This window comes from Hippocampus guttulatus, chromosome 23 (genome assembly GCF_054856545.1).
Source record: "Hippocampus guttulatus isolate MCC_2025c chromosome 23, RoL_Hgut_1.0, whole genome shotgun sequence".
Classification (NCBI taxonomy): Eukaryota; Metazoa; Chordata; class Actinopteri; order Syngnathiformes; family Syngnathidae; genus Hippocampus; species Hippocampus guttulatus.
The window spans coordinates 318,360-339,269 of NC_141283.1; the positions used below are offsets into that span (position 1 = coordinate 318,360).

At 43.5% G+C, this 20,910-nt stretch overlaps 1 protein-coding gene across 5 annotated transcripts in view; it reads right to left on the reverse strand.

Annotated features, from left to right (window-relative positions):
* Window positions 1-1,129: 1,129 nt before the first annotated feature.
* Window positions 1,130-20,910, reverse strand: part of LOC147185554 (ATPase family AAA domain-containing protein 2B-like) — a 39,094-nt gene continuing 19,313 nt past the window's right edge. For all 5 annotated transcript variants that reach the window (XM_086104327.1, XM_086104328.1, XM_086104326.1 and 2 more), the window contains 4 exons: window positions 12,681-13,295; window positions 11,800-11,936; window positions 4,991-5,119; window positions 1,130-3,349 (listed from right to left, as the gene is read on the reverse strand). In XM_086104327.1, coding sequence (XP_085960453.1) covers window positions 3,308-3,349; window positions 4,991-5,119; window positions 11,800-11,936; window positions 12,681-13,295 — 923 coding nt within the window. In that variant the 3' untranslated portion in view covers window positions 1,130-3,307. The remainder of the gene's footprint in view (window positions 3,350-4,990; window positions 5,120-11,799; window positions 11,937-12,680; window positions 13,296-20,910) is intronic.

A 20,910-nucleotide genomic window follows, 5' to 3' on the forward strand; every position in this document is an offset into this window, starting at 1 on the left:
TTGTCATATAAAAATGACGTAAGTCCTCAGGTCTCAGGTAATGACCAATTACGGCTCAGCTTGCAGACTTCAGATGAACTTTTTACCTATGAAAAATTGGTTAAGTCTCCGTTTAAGATCTTCGGGTGTTTTGTTTTGGGTGAAGTCACTTGCCTCTTTCACATAGTTATCAGAGGCGTGTGTGTGTGCGTGCAGGCACGTACGGTAACGGTCGATTGTGGAAGGTCGGTTGCCTCGAAAAGCAGATCTTCGGTCAAAAAAGGTTGTGCTCGCCTGCTGCAGAGGGTAATGTTGGATTTGAGATCAGCACAGCTTTTGAGGAGAAGAGAAAGATTTGGGGTGAACTTCAGAGTGTCACGTCAATTTTGAAGCGCAGAAATGCCACCACGGAATTCGGACAAGTTTGGGCACCTCGCACTTGAAAAGCGTATGTTCGGTATTGTCACTACAGCGCACCGCATTAAGAGGCGCAGTGTCATTTACGGGTGCCATTTCTGAATTTTAATGCATACATAACACGCACTGGATTATTGGACGCAGACATGGTAAAACATACTCTTGTTTAAACAATATGGTAGCGTGCACGCTAGCGTATGTTTTTAAAAGGCAAAAGTAGCAAAAACTGTTCTGTGGTACTTTATTAAGATAAGATATCCTTTATTATTATTATAATTATTATTATATTATTGAAGTATTCAACACTATACTCACATTTTTGGATCAATCCTAATCCACAAATCCGGCAAAATCCTCATCTTCTGCATCCAGAATTAACAGCCAGGGCAAGTGAACAATCAAACACGCTAGGTTCCCTCTCCTACCCTGTGCAGCTCCTCAGAAATGTTGAAATGTTTTTTTCAAAAACGTGAACATCAGCGCAAACAGACACGTTAGCACGAGCACCCACAATTCAGTCACAAATTGTCCCTTAACTCACCTTCAGTCTTTGGGATGTTAAAATAAAAAAAAACGTTATTAACCCAGCAGTATTCAGGCGACTTTTGTCTCTTTAAGAAGAGGGTAGCATGTCAAAAGTCATTTTTTTCCACTGTCCTGTGCGACTGCGGATTTACTGGTTTAAACTGACAAATATTTTGGCGCCTTCCGCTTGAAAAGAAAACAACATGCACAGTTTTGCACCTTTTTATTCAAGTATATCACAGCAGTTTTATTTGAGAAATACAGTAAGTGTTTCCATTCCAAACATAACTTACACTAAAAAGGTAATGAGAGCGTGCTGCCTGTGTCAAACAAACAAAAACCCTTAAAAGGAACCCAAACATTGCCATGAAAGATTTTCCGCACACAAGAAAAGAAAGAAAAAAAATGTCAAGGGTATGTGGCAGAAGGAAGAACGGGGGGCGGGAAGCAGCTCATTCTATCTCGCTCGGCGTACTGGACTAGAAAGTCATTTCAACTACCAGACAAAAATTGGTTGTTAGTCCAAATTGGCTATGATAAGAAAAAAGCAGTATCACAATGTATGACATTTAAACTAACCTTTGTCTTTAATTCCCAAATGTGGCTCTCATTTATTTCTTTTGGCAACACGTCTGGTCCTGTTTTTGCGTGATTTCCAGTATGCAACAACTCAAAAGAAAACACCAGGAAATAAATACACACAAAAAAAGCTGCAAAAAAAAGGTCACGTGTTGAACCTGAGAGACATGTAAAAACCCTCGTACGCAAACACACAAATGCCCGAAAAATGCTACAGGTTTGATTTTATTTTTCCCCAAAGGTGTAAGTCATCTACAATAAATAGACGAGATGAAATCTGCCAAATACAGGAAAAGAAGTCGGAATCATGTCACAAAATGGCATCCGGGTGGGCGTCGGGCTAAGTTTTTGGGAGCCGGCTGGGTTTCGCGCTGACAACGGTAGCGAGTGGTGGTGCGACAGTATAAAAACAAAACAAATACCGCTTGTGTGTACTGAGTAAACAGTTGACAATAAGTTACGCTGAGGTAGCTTGCGGCAGCCTTTTTTTTTTTTTTTTTTTTGCATAATTCGTCCACCGTCTTGTCCAACCCTTGCCTCGTGCGTGTGTGCATGTCTGTCAGTGCGCGTGTGTAACTGGCCACCGTCGGGTTGGATGGGCAGTGCAAGGTTTTGAGAGCAGATGAAATAAATGACAAAATTCTGCCTTAGTGACGGTGCTAACTCCAATAACGCTCAATTCATGCATTCAAAGAATAGACTTAACGCTCAGCAGATTCCATTTGGCGGCTAACGGGGGGCCGATAATACTTTTGACAGTTGCTAACAAGTCCCAAGGCTGTCCGTCTTACGGTTTTGTCCTATGTGAAAGGTACAGAGTGTTGAAGTGAATCCCAGGAATTTGCTGCTTTATATTTAATTAAGATCTACAAGGTGTTTCTTTTGGGTATTAAGAGTCACCAGCTCCTTCATTCTGTGTGAAAAGGTATCGATACAGAATGAGCTGGTTGATCCGCAAATCTCTCTCTCCGCATGCCACGTGTAAAATTCATACGCCCCTTCCACGCTGCTTATGCCATGCTCTTCATTGCTCTTGACTCGGAATTGAGGGGTTCAAGTCGTTTGCGTTAAAACTTACACACCGCTCATCAAAACCTTTATCCGCTGTCCTGTGGGAAAAGCAACCTGTGCAGATCACGCGCAACCAAAGAAGTTAGGCGTCTTTTTTTATATTTGAGATCTATATAGCCTTCCGCACACGCTGAATTGAGACACTGAGTAAGGAGGGCTTGGATACATAAAGTAACCATGAGGAGGCAGGGGTTCATAGGTGGGGGTGGTATGCTATCAGTCGTTTGGGGGCGGGGGAAAAAAAAAAAGATCTGCTCCGGGGTGAGATTGGCTCAGTGGTCTAGAGTTCACTGATTGGGAATATTACTCTGTCCTCATCTACTCTATGAGTGGTGTTCAAGCGTTTCTGCTGGTGAGGATCTGTGTGTGTGTGTGTGTGTGTGTGTGTGTGTGTGTGTGTGTGTGTGTGTGTGTGTGTGTGTGTGTGTGTGTGTGTGAAAGGGGTTGGTTGCTTTGACTCACTGTCCCGAGTTAAAAAATGCCAAGAATAAGCAGCATGGATGACAGTTAGAATAGCACCCTAGTAGCACCGGGGTTGCCGCTCATTACCATTGGCCTGTGTGAGTGCGTGCGTGTGAGACACACCTCTGGGAGGGGGTTTGGTTGTGTCCAAGTAAATGTTCCTGAGACGATAGCACCATTTGAATGTCTCTCGACCTCGCTCTCAGTTCGTGTCTTCTGTGGTCCCAAGGGAGGCTTGCTCAGGGTCTACCTGAAGAGGTTTTGTCGCAGCTTCTTACAGGAATGTGTCAAAATGCTGGATCCTGTCTTCCATCTCCTGCAGCACGCGCACACACACACACACACAAAATAAAATGCAATTGTAGACTTACAGCCATGCAACTGCCAATTTGTAGCAGAGGACCTGCTTGCGTGGTCTTGTGTACAGACACAGGTGGTGGAAGTTCCCTCTGGCTCTTAACGAGAAGCAAGAGTGAAGCAAGAGTGCAGTCCACTCCATCTGCTGAAAGGTCAGCGCTGGCGGCGGAGAACGGCGAGCCCCGCCGAGGACGCGGCCGGCCGCGCGCATGAAAGAAATTCGCCGTCACGCTCCATTTACAGTGGAGCAGAGCGCGCCGAGCCGCAGCCCCACGTGCGACGGCGAGCGGAAACGTGCTCGCCGGGTGATCAATCGTGCGTCGGCGAGCGCCGGCGTTCTCTCGAGAGGGTTTTTCGTTCCGGCTACAAAGAGGGAGCTGCGTCGGAAGCTATCGTTTTGACATTTGCCGTGTCCAGCCTAAAATGTCAGAAAGCCACCTGGCTCACGATTGATTTGCGCTCTTCACGATGGCTTTATTCTTGATAAATGACCACTTGAGGGCCTTTTCCACATAAGACTTTGTCGTAAAATTATGCCTTTGGTCTTGAAAAATTACACTTTATTCTCATAAAATAAATGCTTTGTCTCACAAACACCCGGCGGCGAGTAACAATTCACGTATTTAAATCTATACTGTAATGCGCTTCTCCTGTCCTAGTTTCACAGTCAATTATTGTTTCTGGCCGCCCCCATTGAGTTTGTTAAAAGTCACAATTGAAAAAGTAACTTTGTACTGAATTAATGCATTTGGCATATTTGGAACAGAACCATCTTGACTGCACAGTGCCGTCAAGCAAGACTGCATGATGTGCTCTGTCCCTGATAGCCATATCACTCAAGAGTTTCTTGTTATTAGAGGGGAAAAAAATGTAATTTTTGGAAGCAAAGTTTGAAATGCTTTATGTAAATAGTGTTGCTTCCCTGAGGAGAGAAAAGGAAGAAAATCTGCATAAATAGTATATGAAATGTCCCTGGTAACAAAATGTAACAGAGCATGGAGGGAAGATTTTGAAAGAACCAAGCGGCATCGTTCACGTGTTCCTCACGTCCTTCCTCTCTTGCCAACTCAGCCCACGGCTAACTCGTGATAAACAAACATTCCTTTTGAACCAAGTATATGATCAAGTTTTTGGCACATTTCACGACAGTTTTCCCCCCCCATTCTAAACATTCTTGGTTGTGGTTACTTTTATTGTGGGGATGGCTGGCAGCAAGATTTCTCAAAGTTGCCAAATGAGAGTGATCAGCTGCAAGCGTGGCAGTTGGCGCACGCTAACAAAATACGAGGGCAACTGTGCTACGTTGCGCAAAAATAGGAAATGAGAGAAAGTAAAGTAGAAGAGGATCACTAGCATAATATAAAAAGACGTGCGGGTCTTGGAAAAAGCTGTGACTCGAAAGTTTCTTTTTCGCCCACTGCATTGATTTGATTGTGAGGTGCTCTCAACAGCTGTATTGTGTTTACTGCATTACTGTTTGTTATATATCCATTGCATTGGTTTCTTTTCTGGTTCACAAGGTCACATCGGCGCGTTAGCTGTCCTGCGTTCGACGCCTGCGATGCAGCAGGCCCAAGTGACAAAGACAACTATTAGTTACCTCCAGTAGTCGCGTCTTATCGTAGTCTCTGCGATGGGCGAAGATGCACTGGCTGAGCACCGAGTAGAGTCTCTCAATCTGCTCTACGCTGAAGCCCTCGCTCTTCCTCACCGCCATGTTGAGGAGCACCTGCAGGTAAATGGAAAATATTTTGATGATATGCGGACATACATGTGCACCAACACGGCAGCAGCTCCCCCAAAAGACAGTTGTGACAGCACGTGGAGGTCAGAGGCACACCAAAGAGACGCGGATCCCAGTGACAGTTAATTAAAGCTAATCATAATAAGAAGCAAGTTTGCATTTCACAATGACTTTAATTAAAACATTGCGGACAGCAAAAGGCCCTTTTAATTGACCCCCGGTGTGTGCGCGCCAACGTGTGCGTTCAAAACGCACAGCTCATCACAACGCGCCCACTCGAGTCGAGCACGGCACATTAATTAAAGTTGCCATCAATGGCAACGGAGGAGAACGGGGTGAAACCTCGGGTGAAAGGCGGTGACCGTGCGGTAAAGGCACACAATGACATGTCAAGATGAAGTCAGCCGACGCATGGGATCTAATTACACGCGGGGACTTAATCCAGTGTGATTACCACGGCCGTTGATTACATCAAGGGGGAAAGACTGGAGGAGCAAACAAAACAGTGCCGTATGTTTCCTCAAGTATACAGTCAAGAAAAGATCAACCTCAAGGCCCCTCCTAAAATGTTTTGAAATGGCAATAATAACAATCATAATAAAAAATTTTTAAAATGGACCAATTACTGCCAATTGAGTTATTTTTTTGTTTTGCCTAAAAAAGCGGCGATTTGCCCATAATGCACAATAGTGAAAAAGGCATGTTCAAATGTACAGCGTGAAGTTATTTGAATTAGTTACCGAGTTTACGAGAGTACACAAAGGGAAGAAGCAGTTTAATTTTGGGACAGATCTTGTAAAAGGTGTGACGTCAATCAGTGTCGCAAAATACATCAGTATTAGATGAGCTGTTAGCGAGCATAACTAAACTAGAATGGACCTTTTTTTTTTTTTTTGCTTGCTTGAAACTCAGCGAGCTAACCGGCATAATTAAGCAAACAACAAAAAGAAGAGAAAAACACATTACTTTTGTTCGCTTTATGGTGGGCTGGTTAGCTTGCAGGATTATGCAAAAAAAGAAAAAACCCCCAACAAAACCACTTTTCAACCACCAACAAAGAAGCCGTATAAATTAAAATGTGTTGCACAGAACCGGGATAAAGGCTTGAGGACTGTACTTCATGTATTCGCCGTTTGTTCGCAGTGCAGCCAAATGGGAGAGGTGCGTGACCCACCCACCAGCGGCAACATAAAAGCTTCCCTTCCCATTTTGCTATGTGCATTATCGCCACAAACCCAACAGTGGAAGAGCAGCCCTCAACAACTCCTTTATTTTTTATTTTTCTTTGCACACCAATTCCAAGGTAGCCCATAGTTATTCCCACTAGATGTTCTCCTACAGTGAAACACCAGATTAAGCACACAATAACATTGACAGCATTGTCACTTTCCATTAGACATTCTGGCAGCAGAAGACAATCCCCTCGCTAAAAATGTGACAAAAACTCCCCATTGGCCTCTAATAAGTGCAAGTCCCTTGTTAAGTAAAAAGCGAGCGCTGAGGACTCCTATAAACCCCCCCTCCACAAAAAATAATAGTCATCATTAGAGCTGCAGGCCGCCGAGCCGCACTTGGCACATTTTATCAGCCTATTTTCATACTGTGTGTGCGTCTGTGTGCGTGCGCGAACATCCAAAAGGGAGCTTTGCCACGCCATGTCATGAAGCCAGAACAAAATGGAACACCATGAGACGTCAGGGGGGGGGAAAGAAAAAAAAAAGAATAAAAGCTTTAATTGGCGTAGTTACAGTCCATCTCGACAGTTGAGCGACTGTGTAAAAATCCACATTTGCCACATTTCTTTTGTGTTTTGGGTGCACTTTACAACTTTACAGCGCACCTCCTCTCCTGTTTTATGTAGAATCTTCTCACCTTTTGCCCATTTCATTGTTTTATAGCGCTCCACCCTCCCCCTGCAAAGCTCGTCTTGCCGTGAATTTGATGGTCCAATCCCCCCACCCCATCCTGCCTCGTTTCCACTCCATTCATCCCCTTCAATGTATTTTTCTCCCACTGGCTGCGAATCGTCTTGATTGCAGCGCTCCCCTGCTTTTTGTCAGCTTGGTCAGGAGCTCGGCGGCGGCGTGGGGTAAATGGTGGCCGAGTGTCTTACAACGCGCTCTGTGATTGAGTAAGCGCAGTGCTACACAAAAGGGCGGTAATCCCGTGCGCTAAGGAGCACCGCGGACACGGGCCATTTAACCTCGAAGCCTCACCTGTGAGCATTAAGGCCTAGCTCCTTTTTTGCCGCTGTCTTTTTTTTTTTTTTACTCGTGCTACCTGCCATTGTCATGGGTATAATATACCGTATTTTCGGATTATAAAACGCAAATCTACAATGCATCCACTAGATGAAGCTACGCTCCTTCTGTTCGACTCAAGGCGTTCATGACCGCCTCCAAAAAACTTAAATTAACGATTACTTCAATGAAACTACGAAAATTGAAAATAATGCATCAAAACAGAAAGTCAAGCAAGGAAATTACAACATAAATTCTATAGCCCCCCTACAGAATGTATTTTGTGAGTTCCTTGTTTGTGAATACGCAACAAAGGAACAAACAAACACTTCTGAGACCGTCCAGTCTCAAAGAATTGGGATGATAAGACACACATAAAAGTCCTTTAAATCTCTCAAAAATCGACAGTGCACCTTGTAATCTGGAGCAATTTATGAAGTCGGCTTTTCGGTTTGTCGTCTTTAATTCTAATTCCTTTCTATTACGTTCACGTTCTCATTCGCATCGAATTGCTCTCATTTCTTCAAGGTCATCCAACAAACACGGCCAGTACTTAATCAGTTGTAATTCATGGCTAAGCTTCAATTCAGGACAGCCTCTACAGTAGAATAATTTGGAATCCGAGCTATGTTGTGGAAAGATACAGACTCCTGCAACTCTTAACACCAAAAAGGAAAAAAAAAAAAAAAAGAACTGCTGTTGCTGTGAAACGCTAACAATCCTGAAAAGGTAGAAGGATTGTATTGTGCGGGTCTAATTAAAGCCTGCGGTGGAGATCATTGCGAGAGGGGAGACATCCACATGTACTGTCAGCAGGGACACTATTAAGGCGCCGCTATCTTGCTTCGAGATGCCAATTCAAAATTCTTTTCATGGAAAATAATAAATGATAAATGAACATCATTTTCTTTTCGCCTCAGCTTATGCAAAGGCCAAGGGGTGGTGGACATGGGGCTGCGCGACGAAAACGCAGATTTAAAAAAAAATTCAGTCCAGGTGGCAAATACGGCGGCTTATGGGGGCATTCACACAGGTAATGCAATATGGATGGGTGTTAGAAGGGTCAGGGACAATCATGACAAATCATATCATGGCCGTCGTCTCAGAACATTAAAATGAGACGCTCGTCCCTTACGGCGAGGACTGGTGGGGAGAGATCCCTGCTGGGGTAGTCAACTCATCTTAAAATATGCAGCAAGGCTGGCATGGCTTCCAAGATCAAATCACTGGAAAAATCCCCATGACAGCTGATAGCTCTGAATGATAGGCGCTTCGTTGTAAGGGAGCAAAAGACAGTGACACACTTTAAAAGTTATTGTACAAGATTGTCAAAATGCAGCCTTAAGTTAAAAAACAATACAGAAATTCCCTGCATCCATTTTTCCCATCCGCAAATATTCCCATGGACTTCTGGCACTCGTAAAACACCCCCCACCCCAATCAAAGGAAATGAAACACCTTGACGTACAAAAAAAAAAAAAAATAACATCCCAGGCACAAGCTGCACTTTGTTTTGGCATTTCAATGTTTCCAAGTTATTCCTCCCTCACGGGTTAGCCTTTGCAACATTTCACTAATTGCATTTATGGCTTGGCTCAGAAGAGCCTGATACAAGCTGCATTCAAACTGCCCATAAAAGCTGGCTTTCTCCTATCATGTTCAGTGTGAGAAGGCACGGCCACAAATTGGATTGGATATTCCCCGGTTTCTTCAGTGGGATAGCGACTGTGGGAAGGTGAATAGTGGAAAGCATGGGGTGGCGAGTTTCACAATACTCACCCCACCATTAGTTTGTCCTTTCCCCTGTCCGTTGCGAGAGAATCAGTAAAGGTATTTTTCCCTCCTGAAATATGGAATGTATGGTTCTTAAGCTAAAAGTCACATTTTTTCAGCTCTGACTCATAACAGGGACAGACAGGAGTTGTGAAGTTCGACACCAGACGCTGGCGTGGACCTTGTCGCGCATCTCATTATCTGATTGTGGCAAGTTGCCTCAAGACTGCAATGCCCTGCCTTAGTGGGTTTGGAGTGACGTTATAGAGGAGGGGGAAAAGGTCCCGACTTCACTCGTGTGGAGGTAGGCATTATTATTCATTTGCTTAGCCTTTGACGTCATCGGTTCAGGAATTTGATTACATTTCAATTACCAAGTTTCCAAAGATAATCTGAACATGGTTGTTTTTCCTAACTCAATTGTCACAGTGGTACACTTTGAGGAGGGAAGATCGGCAATGGAAATTTAAGCCTGTTCTGGGTTTACCAATCCACATCAAACCACGAAAAGTGAACCTGACGCTCGGTGGGAATGCAGCGCTGCACCAAAAAGGGACAACTGTGAATACAAACTATTAGAATGAGGCAAAAATAAGTGCATACGCGTTGACAGCTGTTCTCTTTAGAGACACAAACTTGCAACTTGGCCTTGGCGGGATGTCCTGCTTCAAAAGCTAGAATTATAGGTGATGCAGAAAACGAGGCCAAGATACATCTTTACCAAACATTTTCCACTACGAATGTGGCCTATAGCCCGCACAACTCAACTGATTTTTTTTGTGGGACAAACCTGTCACCATTTCAAGTCCTACCGACTAACTCCCACATGCATTTCTAATGTTCCAGTAGGCTTTTCATGATATGTTTTTGCTTTCAAGCAGAAGCCTGAGGTTTTTGTGCCAACACTGACTGACATTTCAAATTGTTCATAATTGCCTCCGCATTGTCTACGGGTTATGGGTTGCAACAAGGCTTGCTAGTAGCCCAGACTGAAAGAAAAAAAAGTTTGAGAAAATTGTATTTTTGCTCATAGGCACCTCACTCCAAGAATGTTTGAGGACATGTAGGAACTGATTAAAATTTTTAAAAATATCTAACTTCCACTTTAAAAATGTGAACAACACTGAGGGCTCTGGAAGGCCCAAGTAAGTACTGATGTCCTCAAGGACTTCAGGCATAGAGTCTGTGACCAAACTCCTGATGGTATTTAATACAGAGAAGAGTTTCGGAGCCTCTTCCATCATGTTGACAGTAGGGAATAATGAGCACCCTACAATCAATGAATATAACCAAGGGAAGGCTGACATCCACCACAAGTCCTAATAAACACCAGCGAGCATAGTGCCGCTTAAACAGCAGCGCTCATTCCCGGCGCCAATAGGAAATTCAATTTGTTCCGTAAGCTGGGGGATAAAAAAGCAATTATTCACAGTCTCCCTATTTTCACGATCTGTTTCTTTAAGATAACCCAACCACCCCCGCCCCGCGACACGCTTTAGCCACAAGCCTGCAGATTAGTGCTGCGTGTTGCTGTTCACCGCAGCGGCCCATCAGAGTCCAATAGATCAAGTCTACTAAAAGGCCTGCCAATCAGTTTGAGTGATGGTGTTGACACCGTCGTCCGTGTGGGACTCGGGTAAAAAGCCACTCGATAATGGCTTGATGGCTCTATGTCACTTCGGAAGGGGTGGAAAAGTGAGTGCATGTCAAAAGAGCACTTCTTTGATGCCAATTACACCCTATGGCCACCCACCCCACTGCTGGTGGGATATGCCGTCAAGGGAGACCACTGAGACAAAAAGGTACCAATTTCCAGTACACTTGGGGGGGACAAAAGTAGTAGCGAGCACCGGGGTTCATTCGTATGTTCTGTTTGCTGGCTCATGTTTTAGTCATGACCTTGTTTCCTTGTACAGGAAATCCATCTGTAGATTGAGAGTGACATTGTGGCGTAATTGGCAGCCCGAAAGAAACTGACAAACTCAAAAAAAAAAAAAAAAAAGGGGGTGAGCAGAGTTTGGATAAGCCTGACAAAGTTATTCATCTGAGAAGGACAACTGACAACATCAGCTTCAAAACAGACCTATGGCTGTCGACAGAACTGGGGGTGCAGTCTTGCTTGAAGGGGCTTCGCCATAGCATTTCATATAAATCCCATTCTACGGGAGTGAGGGGGGGGGGGGGGGGGTAGAGCCGTCTCTGCTTTGTTCAGAAAGTTTTAAGTGCAGGCTTTGTAAAACAGACAGGGAAGGTGTTTCAATGATAAATATAAAGAGTGCTGGGCACAAGGCCAAGGTCAAGCTACTTTTATGAGGTAACCGTCAAATGAAGCACGAGTCTGACTGTCAGCACCGTGTCAGACAACAAAATCATGTTGACTTTGAAGACATGCCCGAGCTTGTTCAATCAACTAATTGCAACCTCAAATAAATAACATAGCTGCTTTAAGAAAAATATAGTTCCAATTCAATTCGTTGTCCATTTAAGAGTCAAATGTGCAAGCCAACAGGACAAGCGCTGTTTTCAGGCTAAGCAATTCTGTTTTCTTACCTGCAATCACTCCTCCAGTTATCATTTAAAACGCGTATGCCTGCTTATTCAAACGGTAGGTTTCGTTGCCATACAAATCTGCTGTAAAAATAAATACGTTACCAAAAGTTGCTTGTGATCAACCACAAGTGGGGGCGGCGGAGGCGGGGATGCCGCTTTGGCCTCATCCTCTGTCCTCACAGCCGAAGCTTTCAGCTGCTCCGACAGGCTCCTCTTGCATTTCTTTGCCTTGGCGTCCCCTGTTAATGACATCAAAGCTTTCTTGATGGGAACCAACAGCGGGTAATATTCACACCTACCCACATCAAAACTCTGCAGTTGAAAGCTTTTACTATAGCAAATGATGGTCCACTATTTAGCAAGAGGGACCATCTTCTCAAATAAGCCCAAATAGGCTTTAGATCAAGGGATGTGTGGACTTCAAAGGGGGCCAACACCAACACCGTGTGATGGCATAAACACCCTGTTTGACTTTTGGCATGGTTTTAGGCTGGATTTGCACTGTAGATCCAAGTGCACAATCACCATTTAATGCCTATACGGCAAACCCTCAACAAAGCAATGATTATAATTGCATTGATGAACACATGAAACCAAAATATCATTTCAAAGTCATTTTAGGTTACCTTTATAGATAATTTGACTGTGGGGGAAAAAATGCACCATTAGTGCATTGTGAATTATCCAATCTGTGTCTTTTGGCTGCACTCGCATTGGCAGATGCCTGACAGCTTTAGGCTTCTTAACTTAATTGGAATAGGCCTGATTCCCATCTGAAGATATCTGATTCCATGCCTTTTTTTTTCTATTGACGAGGAAGTATATTCCAAATGAACCACTTGAGACTGGAAAAAAAATTATTGTATCACTTGAACCACACGCAGTGTAAATCCAGCCTTAATGAGGCAACGTGTCTCCTCCTATGCACATTGTTGGGAATTGTGGCCTGAGTTTTTGGAGGAGTTCTCGATCTAAATGTGTACCTTCTTTGTCCTGATCTTCCTCCACAATTTTCCCAGAATGCTCCTGATTCGATTCCCCCTCGTCAATGCTGTTGTGCTCCCCCTTCGACGCTATTTCGGCCGCAGTGTTCTGAGGAGTCCTTTCCGCACCGTCTTTGTTGTTTTTCTCCAGGCACTGATCCAGACTATCCATCGACTCGTTCCCATTCACTTGTGCTATGTGGAGAGACTCCGCATGTTGAGCGTCAGAACAATCAGATTTTTCAATTGGAGGCTTTGCATCGGTTTGGCTGTGACCGTCTGCTTGGGGATGAGAATCATTGCCAAGGCAATGCAGCCGAGTTTGTTCTTCCAACTCCTTTCCGGCGTCGGTGGAGCCAACCGGGGGCTCGTTGGAGCTCTCTTCCTCCATGGAGGAGGCATGAGGGAGGTGGCCGTTGGTCCGGGGTCCCGGGGTGTCGCATGAGGACTCCTCGTCCAACGTCAGGCAAGAGTCGCTGGGCCCCGCCGCTTCCATTTCAGCCTCTGTGTGCTCCTCCACTTTGTGTTCATCCGCACCCTTCTTGTGGTGCTTATGCTTGCGGATGATGCCCCGCACCCAAGATGGCCGTCGGCGTAGCTTCTTCTTGATATGATCTGAGACAAAATGAGTAAAAACAAAAAACTTATTAGAATTGCTCTTAAAGGAGATGTACTGTGGAATTTGTTTTTCGTCAAATTATAAAACAGTTTCCATTAATCTGAATGTCTTGAGCATGTTATCATCTAAATACCACAAGGGTGGAGAATAATTCTGTGGATCCCAACATACTATCGGTATGTTGCCCTGCATGTGCATTAGACTGGTTTATGCATGTTTCCTAAATACAAAGTGTAGTGGTGTCCTCTTTTCACTTTTCTATATGTGGCCCTCGGTGGAAAAATGTAGGCAATCCCTGCTTTGCAAGACTTCTTTTGTTGTCTTACCTCACATCAACTTGTTTTCTGCTCCTGTCTTGATAAAATAATAAACCACTGCTCATCCCCGTTGATCTACTGTGAGGCCAACACAAAGTATCACTGTTGTTATCTTAGCGGCCAAAGGTGGAGCTAAGGGTTTGCGCCAACGCCAGGGGCCATAAAACAGCAAAGGCATGGATTGTATTTTTACTTGTGGGGCAACACTTACTCACCAAGCCACCAAATTACACGTCTCATTTACTGTACAATTCTGTGTAGGTGGCGACTGCTGCGGACAAAAATACACAGCCGCAAACAAGTTGTGCACTTTTCCAAACGTTCAGTATGCGCTGTTAAGAGAAGCAAACACTTGATCTCACATTTTACTTTGCATTTTCGCCTATGCAGAGGAACTCCCGTCTGGGGGGTAGTATTACGTAAATTAGCTGGACTCTTACTGCATCTCCATCCGGGCAAAACTCGAAATGGCATCCTAATAAAACAAGACATAAGAGGCAGCAAAGGCGTGTCTTACAAATTATGCTAAGAGCGAAAATAAATACCTCGGACAATAGAATCGATCAACAGCTTGCTGCACCTTTGATACCACGAACACAATGGGCGGAAAAAGGCCATCAGTTTCAGTTTTTACCCCTCTGAACAACTAAAATCAACAAAGAACATGAGGCTGTTAAATTCAAAGGAAGTGCATTTTCTCATTACTGGGATAAGCTAAAGGGCAGAATTTGCATATACATCGTCGTGAGGACGCTACACTGACAAACACTGATTGCATTTTTACGGGAACTGCTAAGACACCGGCAAGTTGGGAAGGCGGACGAGAGCTACATGACGGCACGCTGGACATCGGTGAGGGCGGAAGACGGCGCTCTGAGGTTTGAGAAGGAAATAAGAAATAAAGGGGGGGGGGGGGCGGTGAAGGCAGCTCCGAGGGAAAATGTTAAGATGGCTGCCTTCACTTAACACATTGATAACAGGTCAGGCCAAGGCAAGGAGAGAATGTGATTGTATTCTCAGGAGATAACAGGGTTAACTGGAAACGACCCTTTGGAGTTTGGTGGAGAAAGGATCTCAGGAAAAAAAAAATCACATGAAGCAAGTGATTGGTACTGAATAACATTGGTCAAAAACATGCCAACTATATAATTTCGTGTTTGAATGTCCCGTGAAGTGGCCAACATGACCCTTGATTAACCATTTGAAAAGAAAACAGTGTTTTCAGACAAGGCTTCTGGAAACTTTTTGTCCAAGACTGCTCAGCTAAACGAGTTATTTATTTGAGTTGTATGGTTTATGCCAGGTCGGCAAATATTTCAGACGATTTCGGACGCTTCGCGGCGTCCGGCAGGCTTAAAACCAATTACTACTTTTTTTTTTTGTTGCACTGATATGCTAAATAGACCGCAGTGGACTCACTCTATCAAGTCCAAGCCATTATAAATCTGTCAAAGGGCAGTGGAACAGCATAAATCAGACAAAAGATCCTTTGTATAATTAATAATATATGCCCCATTGTGATTCTCGATGGACACTAAATGGTCAGGGATGCATTAGCCTGTTAAACAGTGCAGCGCATTCCCGGCTTTTGTTTGGATTACAAGAAATCCAAAATGGAAAATGGCATTGGTTTGTTTTTGTTTTTTTTCATATTTATCGTTAGGGCTCGGTCAGGTCCAACTCCGATGGAGTTTGCATACACAGAAATAAAATTAGCTGCTGTTAATGGAACCTGCATTTTCCCTTCCATGCTGCCCAGATGTCTTATTTACACAAAGAGAAAGAATACCCCCACGGGAGGGTGGCTTGCGAGGGCTTAGCTAGCACCATCAAAGATGTGTAGTAAGCACCCAGGGGATGGAAAAGGTGAGACGGAGTAGCGGCAAGTGACTCGTCATAGGCAGCTTGTAAATGATGCATGAAAAATGTCAGAGCATGAACAGCCAAGCACAGAGGGGGAGGGTAAAGGCAGAGAAGTTGGTCTTCGTTCCAAAGCTCTTTTGTAGTTGTAATTAAAGCCATCGTTACATTTGCTGGGTTGTGCCAAATGTTACGTTGGTGTGCGCCAGTTAAAGTGAACACTGAACATGGGCAGATGAAATTTCATACCAGGATACAAAGTGCAATTCGCAGCAATTATTAAGTCGATAAATCATTGCGGTGCCGCCAAAATGAACACAGCTCGGGGAAAAAAAGCCTTTGGGTGCAATTATGTATTGGTTGTCTCTGACTGACTGATTTCTTTACTTAGTTATTTCATCGAATGATTGCTTCAGTGATTTGAAACATCGTTGATGATGCAGAGGCTGAAGGGAATCAAGAGCGTCACGAGTAGAAGTTGCATTAAACATTACTGCCTGAAGGGGTGGAATTTTTGATTTTGAGCCATCAACTTCTCCCATTGTCCAAAAATGAAATCTAACATTTTTCCACAATCAAGCATGCTTCATAGCAGGTTGTTTCAAGACTAAATTGCCTACAGGTATGTTTGTCCAAATGTGCCCAGACATTGACTAGCAACCAGTACATAGAGTCTCAGAAACGAAGACGCTAAACAGCACTGCACAAAGGTGGGAACATCAGCAACAGACGTGGAATTGCTGAACACGTGTAACTTCCGAACATGCTTTTTGTAGAGATCAAGACTTCGCCTTCGATACAACATGACACCTCTTCAAACTTGAGACGACGGGGTTACTATAAATGCCCACTGACAGGAGTGGGTCAACAAATCATGTCTAATTCTCAACGGGTAAGAGACCACAGACTCTCCACTTGACACTTAGGACACTGGCGGTCCAAAATGTTTTTGATGACCTTAAGTTTCTTGGTTCCGTTGCTTCAGAAAGACCACAAAACCACCTCTGCCTTAAGTTGATCCAGGGAAAACTCTCATATTGGTAGCATGGTACAATTTAAAAATTCTGCACAACCGCCGGCAACAGCACAACCTGGGAAATCAGCCAATCTGCTCACATGATTCCCAATTCACTCAGACACACCTCCAAAACTGAACAGATGCCCTCTTGTTTACATAGCATACAGCGTGGTTTTAAACGCGAGCGCGTGTTTCCATGGCAATCAAACATTTTCCCTTCGCCCCCGAGAGGGCTCCACTCTGTAATTCTCCATGAATTCACATTTAGGACACGGGGGCGAACACTGGCGTGCATTCATGCCGGGGAAATAAATTATACTGTAGCATTTTGGGGTCAAGGGAAAACAAATGCTTGGGGCTGTTTTTTGGGGGGTGTTTGACAAGCGTAATTTAATTATCATATAAAGCCGCTGCGCATATTTGAATTGAGATTCCCAACAGTAGGAAAACGCTTCTTAGGTACCGCTGCAGAACGCCAAACCAAACTCGACCTAATTTATGAAAAAAAAAACGGCCTACGTAGTCGCAAATGTGCCAAGAATGAACCCTAAAACCCACCAGACAAACGACAAAAATTATAATGTCGAGAGTAGAGTTGTCGTAAAAGAGAGCTACTAAAGCTGTGATAGTGACTCATGGACTGCAGGGTCATAAAACGCCAAGACAGCCATTTGTCAAGTGAGGTGACATGTTGCGTCGACACTTAATGAAACGTCCCGATCAATAAATGATACCATCCCTGGCTGGTGGAAATGAAGGCGATCAGTCAATTTGCTCAACTGTTCTCCCGCTGCCGCCGACCGGCGGTTTGTTTGGTTTTACTTTCGCACCGTCTCTCGGTTAATGGCGTCTCACATGATAGCATCGATGCCGGCGGCGAAGCTGCGGACGGCTGTGCAATTTCATTGCATAAGAACACCAAGGCGGGAGTTAACAGAACTTGGCAGAGTCCGGATCTGCCTCGGGGACACCGGCGGAGCTTTCTGCCCTTTCCTCTGTTCGGGTAACAGTAGGTGTTTAGCCGCTACCTGTGGTGCATCCCACCATCATGCAACAGTAGCAGCAGACACTATTTAATAAATGTCAACCTGTCCTGAATGACTGGGGTGATAAAAGGTAAATTCCCCCTCACCCCTCAAGTCATGAATTGTGTATATGTTCTCAGCAGTCCTTTCTCTGCACTTTAATTATACTTCCCTTTTTTGTACTGAGGCTTTGTAATATTTGGACCAAATGGGAACCACACAACCCTAGTCGACTACTATGCACAAATTATTTTTTTTTTTAATTTGCACAAGCACGCTCGCAAAACGGATCTCAGTCTTCAAGTGTTTTATTACTACGGTGGCAACATAACCTGATTTTGTTTGCAAGTCAAAACGCACCATAATCACAAAAGAAAGCTGGCTTTTAAACAATTGTGACTATCAGTCAACATTGTCTTGTGAAAGAGGTTTGGTCTTTTCATAAAGGGCATACATTTCCTTCACTTCATCACAAATTTGCTTGCTTAACCACAAGTGTGATTTCTTCAGCAAGCAGTATGACCTTCAAAAAGGAAAGATCTGCCTCAAGACTAGAGATACAACAAAAGACCGAATTAGCGTGATGAGGTTACAAAACAAACAAACAAAAAAAGGTTAGTGTGCATGTGAAACATTTTAAGGCTTTCACATGAATTCGTCATGTTGGTACAAAAAGAGCACGGGGTCATTAATGACCGGCGTACCACAGTTGGTACCACGATGGTTTGATGAATAACAATGAACTGCACGAGGAGCCAGACACTGGAAAAAAGCTAATGAATTGCTGAGCTGCCCTTGACTATAACGACATGTCTTAATGAGTCGTTAGCTGCAAAGCAAGGCAGTTATATGCAAGATGAAAATGCTCCTCGGCGCGGCATTTAATGGCAGTGTCCGCGATTAGTGTGGATAAGTGAGGTTCTCCCAGTAATTTGAAGTAATTAAAAACAGTCGGTGCGCATTTTAAATCCTCACGGAAGGGTGGGGGGTTAATGCAAGTCATGTAGCATCGCTTTAAGGGTGGTGCGCCAAGTCAGCTAGTATGGTCAAATAACTTATACCTGTATGTGGTCGATTTTATTGTTTATCTTATGGGTTATGGGTGAGAAAACGTGCAGTGTGAATTAAATTTCAGCTTTAAACACTCATAAACCATGGGACCGCAACCCTAATAGAAATCTAAAATGTTCACAGCACACATATTTGCATAATTGCAACAAAAGAGCATTAAAAACATGTGAATCTCTGGGAAACAAGGCTAGTCATGAGCTGAAAGCTTTGTTAGCACAAAGTGATAACATACACATTTTTCCTACATGTTCTTCCGGAACATCCCACTTTACAGTCGACCATCTTTGGGTAGCAGTGCAAGTATGGCACGCTATACTGGGACCGAGCTCTGCCACAAAGAGCAAAAAATAAAACCCGGTAAATCACAAGTTGCAGTCATGAATACAGGGATTTAAATCGAAAAACCTCCACTTTTCCTATTAGCAGTGTTGGGTGTCCTCAATTAGATCTGAAAAGCACAGAACACAAGTGAACTAATCACGTGTTACGGCATTATGTTTGTGCAAGTGTTTCTGCCAATTATAACTCAACAGAACCGGGCTCATTACTCTGCTGGTAGCATCGCAACAGCTGATTTTTGTTCAAAAGGCACTAATCAAAATATGTCGAATAAAGGAACGTTTAAAATGGAAATGACTCGAAATATTGAACTCCATCAGCAAACGTGTTCAGAATGGTAGTGAGTTGCCTGTGTAGCATTGATCAGCCAATCTTGGTACAGAATAGATTTTTATTACATTATATGTACATCAAAAAAATATTGACATGCATGGTCAAATAAGGAATTCTGGAGTAACCAACAAACACTAAGTGGATGTACACGGGGTCAAAACACGGGTGATGTATGGAATGCGAAAAGACCCACGAAACAAAGCACTAAACAGCAATGTTATGTGCGCTCTGAACAATAAAAAGAAATTGGGATTTATATTCATTTGGTTTGGCACTGCAATCATCCAAGAGGCATTTGTGCTCACCAAATGGCAGCTATGCTCGGTGACTCTCCCCTGAAGTGCCAGATTGCCTTTGAAAATACTTTTTTTTACCCCACTGAGAAAAGCCTATTCTAATATCGGACGACCACGTTGCAGTCTCAACCTGAAAACGACTTCTTTGTGGCTTGCTGTTCGTGTTCTAATTTTAGGCCCCCAAGGAAGAAAAAAAGGTCCCATTTGTCACCTGACGTCGGTAGAAGGCGACGTTAATAATGGTAACAAGCTGCCAAAATGAGTTTCCCGCGTACACTGATTGAGTTAGCCTGAAGCGACAAGGAGCTAACTGCCCGAGGGAGTTGGTGGGGTGATTGTCAACGTACAATTCAAATTCATGCAGTACATTATAAATGAGTGAGGCCATCATTGAGATGGAGTAACTCCATTAAAAGTTCTTGGGGTCCAGTAGAGAGAAATCATTTGATAGACTCAAAAGTTTGACCTAAACAAAAATGTGGTTTTCAAAATGGCAGACTTCCTGTACAAATACCGAATTCAGATTTGACTGGGGGCTGAATTTTCAAAATAAATACTAGAGCTTTGTCTTTTATAGTCATCAAACTTCATTGTTCAAATTTGATCGAAATCTCTAGGACCTCATCTTTGAGGGACCCCAGGTGATGAGACAAACGTGTCTGCCTCAAAACAAAATGGCAGACTTTCAGAGTATTTTCAAGCACGGCTTCATGAGACTAATGTGAATCTGGCTTTGGGGGCTCAATTTTCCAAATAGTACAGCGGGCACTACTGAGTCAACATTTAGAGGAGCATGACCACAATCTCAAACTTCATCAGGCTGAACACCTGCAAAATTTTGTATTTTGAGTTGTTGTTTCCCTCTGAAAAAATCATGTCACCTGTATGTATTGTCATGACCACCATAAAACCTGCACACATTACTGGGTTGAATTGAAAAATAATCTCTTCAAGCCTCTTGGTCTGTCTATTGGAGATTGAGGGTCATCTAAGCACGCAAACTACACGGTTGAACTTGTTGCTTTGGTCAAGTATAGTATTTCCTTGTATGTCAAGGAAAATAAAAGGCTAGGGTTAACATACATACATACATATATATAGTTTTTTTTAATGAAAATACAAATCCAAACAGTGAAATTATCTTTAATACTGCTTTGTATTCTCTTAAAAAAAAAAAATAAGGACAGATGTCCCCCTACTAAGCCATTTCCTGGAGGCCTGCTGTCCTTTTTGTCCTTAAAAAAAAAAAATCAAATCGAGGCCCATCCTTTCATGCAGTAACTACTCCGGCCTAATATAAAAGGAAGTGTGGGGTGTTTATTATGACTTTAAATATCCCATCAAGGCTTGGC